The sequence below is a fragment of the Equus asinus genome, chromosome 4 (genome assembly GCF_041296235.1).
Source record: "Equus asinus isolate D_3611 breed Donkey chromosome 4, EquAss-T2T_v2, whole genome shotgun sequence".
Lineage (NCBI taxonomy): Eukaryota > Metazoa > Chordata > Mammalia > Perissodactyla > Equidae > Equus > Equus asinus.
This window is the reverse complement of record NC_091793.1, coordinates 69,782,324-69,798,701: the sequence shown is the minus strand read 5'-3', so window position 1 is coordinate 69,798,701 and position 16,378 is coordinate 69,782,324. Positions and strand designations below refer to the sequence as shown.

General features: G+C 43.8%; 1 protein-coding gene across 1 annotated transcript in view; it reads right to left on the bottom strand.

Annotated features, from left to right (window-relative positions):
* LOC106823639 (cilia- and flagella-associated protein 221) overlaps positions 1-16,378 on the bottom strand; it is a 92,065-nt gene that overhangs the window by 36,907 nt on the left and 38,780 nt on the right. The window contains exons 8-11 of the mRNA XM_044768103.2: positions 6,730-6,889; positions 2,560-2,680; positions 2,366-2,477; positions 2,063-2,171 (exon numbers count right to left, since the gene is read on the bottom strand). Of these exons, the coding sequence (XP_044624038.2) occupies positions 2,063-2,171; positions 2,366-2,477; positions 2,560-2,680; positions 6,730-6,889 (502 nt within the window). The remainder of the gene's footprint in view (positions 1-2,062; positions 2,172-2,365; positions 2,478-2,559; positions 2,681-6,729; positions 6,890-16,378) is intronic.

Below are 16,378 nucleotides of genomic sequence, written 5' to 3'. Positions count from 1 at the left end.
AAAAGAACCGAAAAGATATGATCACACAAAAACTTGTAATTAAATGTTCATAGCAGAATTAGTTATAATAGCCAAAAGGTGGAAACCACCCAAATGTCTGTCAACTGATGAATGAATAAACAAAACGTACTATGTCCACCCAATGGAATGTTATTCCGCCGTAAAAAGGAATGAAGTACTGACAGATGCTACGATGTGGAACAAACTTAAAAGCCTGTTAAATGAAAGAAGTCAGTTACAAAAGGCCCTATATTGTGCAATTCCATTTATATGAAATGTGTATAGTAGGCAAATCTATAGAGATAGACAGTAGATCAGCGGTTGCCAGAGGCTGGGGGGAAAGGGGACTGAGGAGTGACTGCTTAATGGGCATGGGGTTTCTTTTTGGAGTCATGCAAATGTTCTAGAACTAAGTAGTGATGATGGTTACACAACATTGTGAAAATACTAAAACCTCTGCATTGTACACTTTAAAATGGTTAAAATGATGAATTTTATGTTATGTGAATTTTGTCACAGTTTTAAAAACTCTGGTACGTAATGTGTCTATCATGGAGCCTGGTGCCTGTTCAAAATAAATAGGTAGCTAGGATTTAGAAAGGGGAGGGGGTGTCTGGAGAGCTGGTTTAGATTAAAGGAGACTAAAGACACATGAAAACCAAACACAAATTGTATAATCCTCGATTGGACCCTGGATCCCTCCTCTCCACAGACAAAAAGCCCAGGTAAAAAGGGCAGTATTGGGACACCTGGGTAAATTTGAACGTGGCTGATTATTTCATATTGTATCAATGTTAAATTTCTTAGAAGTAGTTACAGTAACGCTGGAGCACGTGCTGTTCTTAGGCTACATGCGACAGTCTTTAGGCCTCAAGGTATCGTCAACTTACTTCAAATGGTTCAGGAAAATAAAGGACGTGTGTGCATCTGTGCACGCGTGCACAAATGTGTGTACACATAGAGAGTGAGGGGAAGTGCATGTGGCACAAAGTTAACAACTGAGGAAACTATGTCAAGCGTATATGGGTGTTACTTGCAGATTTAAAATCTTTCAACAAAAAGGGAGAAAATGCTAAGTGAACAATCCAGCATTCAAAATTGAATTTAGGATGTGATTTCAAGTATGTTACAAAAAAGCATAGAAGGAAGGAAATATACCAGTGTTGACAGTGATCATTGCACTATAGTGGTTTTTTTCCCTCTCTATACTTCAAAAAAAAATTACAATATTTAAATAATTAAAATACTTATTTAAAAAATAAAAAAATATTTTTCAGGTTTTCTACAATGACAATGTGTCCATTTTTTATAACAGGGAAAGAGTATTTTTTAAATGACCTTGAGTTACTTGGCATACTTGAGGCCAGACCCTGAGTAGAGACCCACACTGTCGCAGAGGGAAATAAAGGGCACGCCCTCGTGCCAGCAGGGTGACAGGGTGGAAGACACCTGGGAAGGTCCTCAGCTCAGGGCGAGTTCTGTCTGTCTGGGAAGCATGGAGGCAGGGGCATGGATGAGGCAGCCTCTCAAAGGCCTTTCCCAGGAGTCTCTTTTTTAGCTCAATTCAAGAGTGTTTCAAGTTTACTTTCGCTGAAACTGTATACACCGATACGCCTGGTATGATCTGGTAAAAAAACTGTGAAAAGGGCTCTACTTTGAGTGTAGGAGCCAGGCTCCCCATAAGGCCCTTGGGGCACACAGCACAGGGCACAGGGGGCTCACAGTGGGGCGAGATTTGGGGCGCCTGCGTCACCCAGCTCTGTCCTGGAGCAAGAGGGGTACTGGCAGCAGTGGCCAGCAAGGAGCAGTGTCCCAGCTCCTCCCACAGTTCACTCTGATTCTGCCACTGTCTGGTCACACTGAGGAAAGAGCATGGTTGGTCACATTGATTTATTCCTAACAGAAACTTCATTCTGAAATACAAGGCCGCGCAGAGGGGAGAGAATAATCAAATTTTCGAAGGGCATTAAAACTCATTACATTTCATTGTGCCTTAGGTATAAAACGCCATTACTAAAAACATTGGACTGTCACTTGATACAAATCATTGCTCAACACTTACCACTTAAGGTGATTTTTGATCTCTTCATAAGTGTCCCGTCTGACTTTCTGTTCAAAGAGTGCTTCCTTCATCTGTCTTGCCCTTGAAATCTCATTGCCTTGGTCCAAAACTGAGGGAAGGAGCAAACAATGATTATACCAGTAACCAAAACACAATCGTTGGCCGAGAGAAAAACAATTTCTAACAGCAAAACCTCAGAGCGCCCTGACAAGGTTGTGTCTCGCCCATAAACAGCACACGTGACGAGCAGTAATCCTCCCCTATTCTGCCCAGGGGCTGACTGACGGTGGGCCAGCTGGGTACCTTCTCTCAATTCTTTAATCTTCAATTTTCCTGGTTCTTGGTTTAAAACGGTTGCCACAGCAAATGGATTTGATAAGTCTACTGGAAATCTCAAGTTCTGATATTCAATTTCCTGGGAGCAAATCAGGAGGGAAACTCGTTATTCTGCCTCTCCGTCCCTCCCTCCATCCTGCTCAGCACGGAGCCCACCTCACCTTAAGCTTTGGAGGCTTCGTCCGGGCTGGCCGTCGGTGAAAGTTTATACGTGTCATTGCCTTTTCTGGAGGGATGTCTACTTTCTTAGAAAGAGCATTCAGCTTTTTGAATTCTTCTAATCTATAGTTTGAGACAGATATTCAATTAGTATAGAATCCAACGACTCAAGGCTCCTATTTTTGTGTTCCGTCTGATAATGCCATGACTTACAGTCCATTAATTACTACAGCTAAGCTGAGAATCAAGCTGTGTGCTAAAACCGGGTCAATTAAAAGAAACACAATCTCAGTCCACCAGAGTGTAATCATGTACATCAAAATAGCCCACCAGCGGCTCCTTTTCCTTAGATTCTCAAAGAAGAGAACAAGTGGAAAACATGACAGGCTGAAAAATGCTCTCATGGACTAGCATAATTTACTTCTAGGCTGTCGGTTTTCAATAGCTAAATTTAAGAAAATCTTGAATGTAAGACCTGAAACCATAAAACTTTGAGAGGAAAACATTGGCAATAAGCTCTTTGACATCGGTCTTAGCAGCATCTTTTTGCATACCATGTTTACTCAGGCAACAGGAACAAAAGAAAAAATAAACAAATGGGACTACATCAGACTAAAGCGCTTCTGCATTTTAGCAAAGGAAACCATCAACAAAACGAAACAACAACCCACCACCTGGGAGAAAACATTTGCAAATCATATATCTGATGAGGGGTTAATTTCCAAAACATATAAAGAATTCATACAACTCAACAACAACAAAAAAGAACGACCCAATCAAAAAATGGCAGAGGAAATGAACAGACATTTTTCCAAAGAAGATATACAGATGGCCAACAGGCACAGGAAACGATGTTCAACATCACTAATTATTAGGGAAATGTAAATCAAAACTACAGTGAGTTATTACGTCACACCTGTCAGAATGGCCATAATTATCAAGATGAGAAGTAATAGGTGTTGTAGAGAATTTGGAGAAAAGGGAACCCTCATACACTGCTGGTGGGAATGCAAACTGGTGCAGCCATTATGGAAAACAGAAAAAAAAGAGATTTTTCAAAAAGTTAAAAATACAACTACCATATGATCCAGCTATTGCACCACTGAGTATTTATCCAAAGAACATGAAATCAATAATTGAAAAAGCTATATGCACCCCTACATTCATTGTAGCACTATTCACAACAGCCAAGACATGTAAGCACCCCAAGTGCCCATCAACTGATGAATGGATAAAGAAAATGTGGTATGTATATACAATGGAATACTACTCAGCCATAAAAAAGTCAAAATCGTGCCATTTGCAACAATATGGATGGACCTTGAGGGTATTATGTTAAGTGAAATAAACCGCACAGAGTAAGACAAACACTGCATGATTTCACTCATATGTGGAAGATAAACAAACACAAGGACAAGGAGAACAGATTAGTGGTTACCAGAGGGGAAGGGGATGGGAGGGTGGACGAAAGGGGTAAAAGGGCACATACGTGTGGTGAAGGATGAAAACTAGACTATTGGTGGTGAACACAATGCAGTCTACACAGAAACTGAAATGTAATAATGGACACCTGAAATTACAGTGTTATAAGCTGACATGACTTCAATAAAATAATTGAAAAAATCTTACATTGATTTATCTTCCTAGTAAAAGAATGATTATGCCCACTGTTTGTAGCAAGATCTTGCAAGAGTGATTCAGACTAATGTTTGAGACTTTTTCTGTAACTGAAAACTGCCTTTGGACAAATGTAGGTACAGACAGTGCTGCTGACATCCCTATAGAAGCTGCTGGAGTTGCTTATCACGAGATGCAGTAGAACCAAGTTATGTTCCTTAGCGTTACCCACGAAGCATTTCTTTAAGCAGGAATATGTGAAGACTTGTGTTATAGGATTACCTAAGTCCAGGACGTTACAGAAATAAGACAAGGACATGCTTCCATGCATTCGTTCTGACGGCATCAATATGGTCAATATGCGTTTGCTGAGCACCTACTGAACAGGCCCCACTGCCCGACGTGGGTGCTGTGCCAGCAATCCCACATTTAACATGGCCCGCGTAAGAGCGTCCTGAGAGGCCCACAGCCTTTGGGGAGACACACACTGACTGACAGGCTGTGCTGCGCAGGGAGGAGGCGCTTGGTTGGGGAGTGAGCTGCAGCTCAGCATCCGCATCTCAGCAGAGTTCCCACATCCCCTCTGCTGTAAACAGTAGGAAAAGAAAAAGTTTCTGAGAGTGTTAAAAACCAGCTTCCTTAAGAAATCTAACTGCTAGTGCGGACGATGGAAATGAAGGGGTCTGAGACAGTGATAAATAAAGAGTCACAGGTGGAATTTGGCGGTGCCGAATTTAGGACGTGAGAAAGTCCAGCACACACGCTCTTCTGAAATGAGAAAGCAACCTAGGAAACTTTCAGAGAATACTGCGGCCAGGGTAATTTTTTCCTTCTGGTGGAATTTATATGTTCTAGTACTATCCGTAGTCTGGGGAGACACGCCCTTGAGACATAGCCCTTGCAAATGACAAGAGGGCACTAAATAAGATGCCAAACTCTAGCTGGAAAACCAAAATACAATAGCTTAGAAATAGCATACGCCTGTGTTTGCGTGGTGCTCCTGCCACACAAAGCTCTCCTGTATTTGAGAACACGTCCATGGAAGGACATATAAGCAATAACCCAACTCGAGTGATGTCTCTAAGAAAGCCATTTGCGTATTGCAGCCCATGACGTGAGATGGCAAACAGCATTTTGCTCAGCCAGTTATCTGACACCAGAAAAATTAGAGCTGTTTTGTATTTATATCCAATGCTCCCTGTTTACTGCCTGAGTGACTTTATTTCTACTACGGTTACTTGCAGGATGTGGGTTCACCGGGCCACGCTAATATCCTATAGTTGACTTAGGCTGCTGTGAATTTTGAGGAAGAAATCACGATATAAACATATAATAACTCATGGAGTTAGTTCATATTTAAGGTTGTTACTTCACTTTTAATATGCCTAATGATGCTGATATGTGATTTGTATGTGTGTATGAAGGGAAGAGGAGGAAAATCAAAATATTTCTTTACCATTTTCAAAATGTTTGTGAGGGTTTTCTAAGATTAGTATTTATACAGTGATAAATTCTCCTTTTAATTTTTATAAAAATAATGTATATTAAACAAACATTAACTTGATCCATTAGTATATAAAAATACAAGCTCACATTCAAATGGAAATAGAAGTTCAGAAAAAATTTATTACAAAGTAAAACTTAGTCCCATTTCACATCTTTACTCTGACTTGAAAGCTAACGATGCTTTAAAAAACACTCCCATGGGGCACATTTCCATTTTCGCCTTATGTCCAGGTCACTTGTTACACATGACTTCATTTGGCCCCTCTGTTGTGAGTATCTTCAGGGTGTGGACCATTTCTCATGGGGCTTTGCAATGGTCACTGCAAACAGCAGGCACTCAATTATAATGTTCTATTGGAACTTTGAAAACAGTTATGTTGTTCTGGCCTCATGATTTAAATTTTTGAATGAACGGTAATGTATACATATGGTCAAACATTCCAACAGCGCGCTGAGAGTAATCAGAGAAAGAAAGTAGCCCTCAAAACCCCTTTTTCTCTGTCATCTCCTCCCCTCTCGGCAGAAGCAACTACTGCTACAAGCATAGAGAGAGTCTATGCATCGCTATAATATATATTTTTTAAATTTTTTATTGAGTTAATGATAGGTTACTATATTGTGAAATTTCAGTTGTACATTATTGTCTGTCAGTCGTGTTGTAGGTGCACCCCTTCACCCTTTGTGCCCACCCCCCAGCCCCCCTTTCCCCTGGTAGCCACTAATCTGTTCTCTTTGTCCACATGTTTAAATTCCCCATATGAGTGGAGTCATACAGAGATTGTCCTTCTCTATCTGGCTTATTTCACTTAACATAATTCCCTCAAGGTCCATCCATGTTGTTGCAAATGGGATGATTTTGTTCTTTTTTATGGCTGAGTAGTATTCCACATCACTATTATATTTTAAGGTGTATTTTATAAAAGTTCATCATCTTAAGTAAGTTGCTGATGGCACTCTGTTACAAGGAAGAAAGACAGGATGGAAGAAAGGAAGACTTGGATTTTTAAAAACGTTTTAAGAATAAACCAAACATCCCAGAGCAGCCATACTTCAGAGCCATGTTGGGACAGCACGTCCCCGTGAAGACACATTCGTAGGGTTGAGAGTTGAACTGTGAAATCCATAAGCGCATTCTCATTTGTGCAGTGCCATACTGAAAGGGTGTAAACTTCACAGTCACGTTCATCCTCCCATTAGCTGGAATTACTCCTGGAAGGAAAGAAATGAGAAAACATGATACTTTCTCTCCTTGCGAAGTCCGGTCAACGAGGCTGACACACACACAAACACACATTCTCCCCATGACAAGCACAAGCATTTCTATTATCTTTGTATAGTCTTTTCATTAGATACACATGAATCAACTTCTGCATGTTTACACTGATCTCATTTACCAGTTACTCCATTAGTGCTCTACAACAATCATCTGATTGTGTCAGTTACACAAACACACATATCAATCAGCATTAATGAGTCAGCAACGACTTCCCAGAACCACAGTCTTTAAGCTAATTGCCGGATGTCAATGTTAGTGCTGTAAGCAGCAAGGAAAACCTAGGAGCACACATAAAAGTTTCTGTGCAAATAATCGAGTTTCCTATATTTTTCTGTAATTTGATTCTCTCCTTTCAAATCTTCAGGATGGACTACCGTTCTCTCCAGTCAAATATCCTACCATGCCGTGTCCTTCCTTCGAATCTCTGGTGCCAACAGAGCTTGGAACACAGTTAGTGCTCGAAACTGTGGAAAGGAACAGCAAAGGGAGGAAGGGAGAAAGGGAGGCGCAACGTAGGAGACGCGAGAAGGACTGACGTTCTCTCTGACCTCCACCGAAGGCTCTTTGGTTTGCCTTCTAGATGGTTCCTTCTGCCCCCGTGCATCTGGTCTTTCCACTGTCCCTGCAGAGACCTTGCTCATTCCCTCATAAATGTCGAGCGTCCACTCCCTCCCATCTACACGCTCCTCTGAATTTTGTACCACTCTCTCCCTGGCTCTCCGTGCTCAGCCACACGGACCCTCCATTCTGCCATCCAATATTCACTGAGCACTTACGAGGTGCCAGGCACTGTTCCAGGCACTCAAGATACAGCAAGAAACAAAACAAAGTCTCATGGCCTTTACATTCTAGTTGAGGACAGCAAAGAAAAACAACCAAACACAGAATATAAAACATAAATGTGTTTTGAATACATGTGTCATGTGTCATGAATACCAACAAGAAAAGTAAAGCAGGTGGGGGGGAGATGAGCGCAGTGGTAAGTGCTAATTAAGACAGGACGAAGGGACCTGAAGAAGGAGAGGGGCCTTTGTGCTAATCCTCAGACTTTGGGCTCCTGCTGCCTCAGGGCACTTGCTGTTCAGCCTACAGAGCCCTTTCTCCAGATCTTTTCGTTTTTTCATCCTGCTCTCTGAAGTTACCTCTTTACCGTCTGCCTTCCCCTGGATTCGAATGTGAGTTTTACAAAAGTAGGTGCCTGCTCATTACTATGTTCCCAGCTCAAGAGACACTTGTTGAATAGTGAATGAACCCAAACGTCAAAGCCTACGTCACCTGCGCGTTGCAGGAACTCCTCCTGACTCTCGTTCACAGAAGCCCGTCCTCCCTAAACTCCTGGCAGCCCCACAGTACCCTGTGCTACCCGAATCGCTGCCTCTCAAAGTTTCCGAGTCTCCCAAACGGATTACAAGCCCCTAAGGCAGACAGAGCAGACAGGCCAGGCCCCAAAGCTCTTTCATCTGCCCGGATCCCTAGCACAGAGCCTCAGAAATAGGTATTTGTCCATTTCTGAGTGCAGACGTCAAAATCTTTAGAGGACACTCAGGAGCGACCTGAGAGCCTGCTGCAGAGAGAGCGCATGCGCAGAAGAGCTCATTCCATCTGTCAACCCACCCTCAGCCGCGTGGAACTCCAGGATGTACTGAGTTCAATACCTTGAACACCCACCTGGTCAGAAAATTCACCCCTCTGACCGGCAATTCACTGGGGGCTTTAGGCTGAGAACATTCTATTGTTTCTGCTCCAGCTCGTTAACTTAAAAAAAATAAGAACAAACTCCGGAGCAGAGATTAATGTTTGCCTTGACCTGGTTGATTTATTTTAAGTGCTCCCAGCCCAGACCTAATACGTAAAGCGCACTGGAGTGCACCCCAGGCAACCGGAGCACGCTGCTTTTTCCATTAACAGCGATCAGGTTAACACGACTCTGCTAACGAACATGGTCGCAGCTGATTGTCCAATGTTAACAGCTATAAAAGCTGTGCCAAGCACTCACCGCTTACTGCCCAGCAAAAACTGATGGTGGGAGGAAGGAGAATACGTTTCATGTCTCAAGAGCGAGAAGGGCACCCCCAGAATTACTACTTTATTTTAAAAATCTCAAACCACGATTTTATGGCTTCAGTGCAATTTCGCCTGGGATCAATTTCGGATCACTACCCTTAACACACCAGGGATAATGTGAAATCACAGGGTAGGGAGGGTGGTGAGGCAGAGAGAGGGGAGAACAAAACTTAGAAATAAACTGGAAGCTAAGAAAACCCTGGTTTATCCATAAAATGAGTATTATGAAGAAAATGTGACAACACAAAAATGCTATAATGATAAATGAAGTCACCAGAAAATACCACTGTATCTTTGCCTTATCACAGTTATGCAAACCGTGCATAAATATGGGCAGTTACTAAGAGGAGAAGGAAAAATAAATGCGTTATTTGTTAGAGCAGTAAAGCCCAGGATGGGGATAATTTTTAAAAATTTCTTCTTTTGGGGCTGGCCTGGTGGTGCAGCGGTTAAGTTCACACGTTCTGCTTCATGGCAGACCGGGGTTCACCAGTTCCGATCCCGGGTATGGACATGGCACCTCTTGGCAAAAGCCATGCTGTGGTAGGCGTCCCATATATAAAGTAGAGGAAGATGGGCATGGATGTTACCTTAGGGCCAGTCTTCCTCAGCAAAAAGAGGAGGATTGGCAGTAGTTAGCACAGGGCTAATCTTCCTCAAAAAAAAAAAAATTCTTCTTTCTTACATGCCCCTACATTGTTATTACAATATTGATATAATTTTTAAATAATGTTTTCTTCAGAAATCTCAGAAAGCACAGATCATTCTCCCTAAATTGTCACAGAGCCATTTAACCTACGTGCTTGAAGTGTTAGTAAGGATGGGTCTTCATCTCCCAAGATGTAGGGTTGCACCAGCTGGGTGAATTGGGGTAAACTTCTTAATTGCTCTAAGCCTCAGTTGGGAATTTGATAGCTACATGGTTTAAAAATTGTCCACGAACAAGCTGTTGACAAACTAACAGTGTTTTTGATTCACTGGATGACAGAAGGGAGGGCTTCAGGGCTTTCCATTCTGACTCACTACCGAGAGTCACATGTCACCCACCAGGACAATCGCAGGCCACCGCTGCTGCCCAGGGTCTGTGGGCAAGGAAAGGCCTCAAAGACCACACAGACCCTGCCTCACACACTTGTTTGTCCTCGCATGAGCTTGGTGACTTGGTTTGGTCACTTTACCTGAGGCTCAGTTTTCTCATCTGTAAGATGGGACAAGGCTTAAAGGAGAAAATGTACAGGGTCTGGGATAATTCTTGGCACACAGTATGTGTCCTATAAATGTGTCCTTCCCAACGATTCTGCCAAATAAAACAAGTAATAAGTTATTGTGTACTAAGCTATCATTAGAAACGTCAGGAAGAGGAGGCTGGGCTGGTGGTGTAGTGGTTAAGTCCCTGCGCTCAGCTTCAGTGGCTCAAGGGTCCCGGGTTCTGGTCCTGGGTGTGGACCTAGCACCGCCTGACAAACTGTGCTATGGCGGCATCCCACATAGAACAGAGGAAGATTAGCACAGATGTTAGCTCAGCGACAATCTTCCTCAAGTAAGCAAAAGGAGGAAGATTGGCAACAGATATAGCTCAGGGCCAATCTTCCTCACACACGTGCACACACACACACACACACGTCAAGAAAAGGAAATACTTGTTGGAAAAACTTTATACTTGAGACATTTGAGTTCTTAATACATTTCTGGGGCCAGCCCCACTGCCCAGTGGTTAAGTTTGCATGTTCTGCTTCGGCGGCCTGGAGTTCACCGGTTCAGATCCTGGTTGCGGACCCACACACCTCTTGTCAAGCCATGCTGTGGCAGGCATCCCACATATAAAGTAGAGGAAGATGGGCACGGATGTTAGCTCAGGGCCAGTCTTCCTCAGCAAAAAGAGGAGGATTGGCGGCAGATGTTAGCTCAGGGCTAATGTTCCTCAAAAAAAAAAATTAATACATTTTGAAAGAGGAAAGGAACATAAGACAAATCAAGTGAAGAACACACATCACAAGAGGATGACCTCAGAATGCAGGTGGTCACCAGAGTCCTAAAGAGATTACAGACAGCATGATTTGTCACAAGAGGAGTCACCAGAATTCAAGGAAGCACTATTAGAACACACTAGAAGGAGATGAAAAGAACGTCGGTGGAGCTCAGGAAACAAATGAAAAAAAGCAAAGGAACTGTCAGTGAGGTAGAAACTGCATCGGAAGGCACACACACACAAACACACACATGCACACACGCAGGTGCTGAACACAGAGACGTGGCAGCTAGGAATGAGGAATCCAGACAACATGAAATTATTTTAAAGAAGATAATAGATACTGAGGGCAAAGGATAACCAACATACACACATAACAGATATTCCTGAGGAAGAGAAAAGAGCAAACAGAAGATTAAAATATTCAAAGTTTTAACAGTTGAAAGATTTCCTAAACTAACGAACGTCGTTTTTCTCCAGATTGAAAGGACATGGCGTGTTCCGGGGGAAAAAAACGACACAGAGCAACACCAATATATATCCTGGTAAATTACTTAACCTCAAGACTGGGGGGAAAAAAAGAATTCTAAGGGCATCCAGAATTTACTAGGATGGGGAAAGATTCAGACCAGCCTCTGGATTCCTAGCAAATTCAAAGCAGAGGGGAAGCAAGCAATGTCTACAAAGTTCTGAGGTGAACAAAGTTGCAAAGCAAGACTTTTATATCCAGTCAAGTTGTCCTTGACGATCACAGGCAGCAGAGAGACGATCTCAAACACACACTCTAGGTGTGCAGCCCCCGGGAACCCGTGGTTAACAAGCCACCAGATGACAAAATCCAGACGACCAGAAAAAGAGCTGAGATAAAGAGCCTGGGCATGGAGAAAACATGAAACCAAGAACGAAGGGGAAGACCTTCCACTTCCACTTGGTTCCACTTAAACAGAAACTAAGTAACTGCGGCATTTATGGCCACGAAACAGAACGTCAATGCTATAGATCCAGATAAGATACTATAATGCAACTGGGAGTTGTAAGGAGAGAAAGCGCACACGTGGCTGCTCCTTCTTTCTTCCACAGCCAACGTTCCAGCTGAAGTGGAAGCACGCAGTTGAAGAAGGCAGGGGCTCTGACCTCTTAAATGTTTTCAGAATCTCTTTTCTTAATTTTAGTAGTAAATTTTAGAAATGAATATTAATATCAAGGAAGGCCGTCAATTCCTTCAGCTTCACCTTCAGTCAGCTTTTCTTCAATCAATATCAAGTAACAAACCCAGTACTTTTACATAGAATACAGCCCCATTTTTCTAATATTTTTGTCTGTCTCTGTAGCATTGTATGCATCTCGCGTCCCTTCCCTTCTTCTCTTTGTACATAAGCACAGAGCAGTGTCTGCAACAGAGTTCAACAAATGTTAATGACGGTTATTTCAGGGCTGGTGAGATTCTGGGAAATACTTTTCAACTAGATTTTGTACTTTTTTGCAGTGCTTGAGTTTTTCAAAACAAATAAATTTCATTTTTATAAAGCCACTTCTTAAGGAAACATATTTATGTTATTTAACCCAATATCTCCCACACTTATTTACACGGAGAGCTATTCTTTTTGCCCTCCGTTGTTGCTGTTGCCTGTTTGGTGGCATAGCACCCTTCCCAGACCAGCCCTGTGGGACCCACAGCCAGGGCTGCTCTCCTGTGATCAGAGCTGGCGTTTTCTCCCAGGCTGCAGGAAGACAGACTTTCCCCGTGGGATAAAGGGCTGGGCCAAGCCATCCTGGCCTCTCTCGGGGCCTCACCGGGACCGGCGCTTCTGGATGGGCAGTAGAGGTACAGAGTTTGGTCAAGGTACAGACACTGTGCTTAGTGAAGTTCACTGGACACTGCCGTGGTCAGCTGAGCTCAGGAAGCCCAGACTGACACGCCACCAAATGGTCATCTTTAACAGGAGATACCAGGACCCCTGAGGACAAAAAGAATCTTCATGACCTGGTTGAGAGCTATTATTAGTTTCTCTAACTTTTCACTCACAAAATAGAATTTTCCTTACTCTTAGTCTGTGACACAATACTGTCTCCCCCTCTTATTTCAAGGCATCCTGGGATCGCTACTCTTCCAGCTTAGGGCAGTGGTTGAGAGCTTGAGTCTAAAGTCAGACAGACCCTGTTGCCTCGGGCAAGTCATCTGGCCTCTCTGAGCCCCACAGCCCTCAGCTGTAAAGGGTGATGATGATAATAGCTCCCTCCTCATAGAGTTATAGGATGTGACGAGGCAGTGCATGCGATGTGCTTGGTGCAGCGCGCAGCATGTGGTTAACAATTAGCAGGTGGGAGCGATTATTAACACTATGCCAGCCACACTATGTACGACAACTGCCCCCATCGAGGATATACGGAGTGCCGAGTAAAATTCGGCATTGCTGCCAATGTGACACTGTGCATAAAGAATCGCACCTGCCTGTCTAGCTCTCCTGCTCACTTCAGTAGGCCACTATAAATTAATTACCTACGTCCGTAAATCAGGGACATAGGGAACCCATCTGCATTTGATATGTAAACGGTCTCACTTCCTCGCCATTAGGTTTGGTGCTTTAGAAAGTCATAAAAATGTTTGATCTCCTGATTTTGCTTCTTCTGAGCATTCTTTCCCACCCCCACGTGTGGCCCCTGCTACTTTCCCAGTTGCTGAACTGGGAGGTTAGCAGAGGCACTTTGCTGGTGTATCTCCCTCATTCCTATCACTCAGCAGCGGTGTCTCTGCATGTCTCCACTTCTCTGTGAACCATAGACTCAGCATGTATTTTCTGCACCGAGCTATTCATGACGGTCCTAAGCACCAGTAAGAAACGTCTCATGGGGGCCTGCTTCGCGTGCTGAGGTCCAAAGGTCTGGCCATCCCCTTGACGATCCTGACCTGTCCCCTGCACAGTTTGTGCTGGGGTTTGGGGTCTTCTCTCTCAGGGTCCACAGGTGTACAGTGACACGAGGAGGAGAAGCAGGGCGTACTTCTGCCTGGAAGGAATGGCTTTGCCCATGGACCACAAAGGTTACATGCTAAAATACCTCAGCCAGGGGTCAAGGGGCCTTTGGAGGAGAAAGAGGCAAAAAGGGGTTAACACTCTCTTCGTTCTAAAACCTAAGTAGGAAAATGCTGGGGTGTGAGCAGCACCGTGGCAGCTTTCGCAGGAGGATGACTGAGTCCAAAGGAGATGACGTGATGCGACTAGGGGTCGAGTCCAGTCGAGCCACCCAGAGTAGGCGGTGCACAGAGGCTCCTTGGACTTTGACAGGTAGGGTGCCGTGTTCACGGCGTCCTAGTGCTCACTCTGGGGAAGCAGAATTTGCTCTTTGCTGGGATGCGCTGCCTGCTGGGTTAGTGGCCCTGGGCCAATGGATGACCTCTACAACCAAACAGTGGTCTGAGGCCAAAGCACGGGGCTGGGATTACTCCCAAATCAATATAAAGCTGTAAGAAACTTGCATTTCAGAAGAAAATGCAAAATATAAAATTATTTGCAAATGGCTGATATATCCCTCATAATAGAAAAAAAAAAAAGAATGAAAGGATTGAAACTTTATATAGGAACTGAGCAATAGGCCCCAGGAACTCTTGCTTAACTATCCACTTTATGCTACCATTTACCATTTATATGAATTGCATGCATTCTTCCTGAGCATATGCGACACCAAGCAAATGTCCAGGATCTCAAAGTGGTCAAAAGTAAACAAATTCAACAATTTTTTTTGTGGCATTTGGCTGGTCTCCAACGCTAATAAGATCTTGGCCAAAGTGATGTATGGCTGGCTCTTTCAAAATGATCAACAGAGTGTTCTGGATGTTTTAGTTGGACATGATTTCTTGTCAGCAGTATAAGGAAGCTCTCAAAACCCTTCACTCCTTTTCCCCAGTCTCAGGAACATCTTGGCACCATCAGCAGATCCGGCTTCTGACAGCTATAGTGTACACATGCATCTTAGGGATGCCCAGTGGGCAAATAGCCAGTTGAGTTAAAGTTGAGGGCACTATGTCAGATTCATATCTTGTAAATGGAATTAGCTTTATTCAAATTTCTTCATTTGGCAAGCGGAGCACAAAATGCCTGGCAGGCCTGGATGGACAATGCTTCTAGTTCCTAGAGAAGATGCTGCTTTACGACCTCACAGACTATGGGTGTCTCCACAGCCTTTAGACAGTCGGTTACCAAAGATGTGCCCGAAACAGTGTCTACAGATATACATGCTGATGCATAAAAGCTTAGCCCGTGGTTCTCAGCCTATTTGGGCCCAGTTTGTAAAATAGAGGCAATAATGACTTCCTCGCCAAAAAGTGATCCATGACTGTCCAACCATAAGGCCTATTTGTCCAGCTAGATGCCTGGCACGTCAGGAAAGCCCAGAGCTGCCGGGGCTCCACACACCTGAACCACAGCATCCACTGTCCACGCAGCCAAGGCTTTTTACTGCAGGTGACGAAAAGTCACCACTGAATTCTATAGCCTCAAAAGTAGGACAGATGCACTGACACATCAACAAAATGGAAAAGATGCATTGGTACCTCAACAAAACCGGAAACCAAAGGAAGGAAATGCCTGAGAGACGAAGGGATGCACTCGCCTCATAAAATAGCTACTGCGGAGTCTGAAGGGTCCGGCCTGGGAGGCCAGTTCATAAAGCCACATTAGCAACACCGTCTACATAATGCAGGCCATTTAAAATCACAAAGGCAGGATCCCCAAAGTCCAAGCGCCCTGGCTTGCCCTCGAGTCTTCATCCATTCACTCACGCTCTCGTGTCTCCTCTTGCGCCACACTCCCCTGATTCTCCTCCTTGGTCTCCGTCCTGGCCCACTTCCCCTTACTGTCCTCTGAGTGCTGTGTGCTCAGGGCCTGGTCCTCAGCCGCTTCTCTTCTCCAGCCACACTCACTCCCTGGGTGACTCATTCTCAGTCCCACGGCTGTGCGTTCCATCAATACCCGGGTGATGCCTAAATTCACGTCCCTAGCTCTCACCTCTCTCTCTTTGACTCCAAAGTGGTATGTTCGATTTAATTTCAGTTAAAGGAGGACTTTAAAAGACATGCCACAAACAAAGCACCAGAACAACCAGAAAAGCCTATCAGATGGATCGGACAAAGCAGCTCGCGAATTATGTGGCTGTGCAATTTATAATCTGTGCACTGGGGAAACATCCTGCATAGTTTTTTTAAAGTGCTTCACGAAAAGTTGTTACTCATCTACGCTCAATCTGTATTTGCTCATGTGCACAGTCCCCATGTTTTGGACAGGTTGTGTTTCAAAACCCTTCTGGTAAATTAATATTCTGTGTCTTAGGATGCAGTTTTTCAGAGAAGTATGGCTTCGTCTAAGAATCTCTAACTGTCCCCCAAATTCCCCTT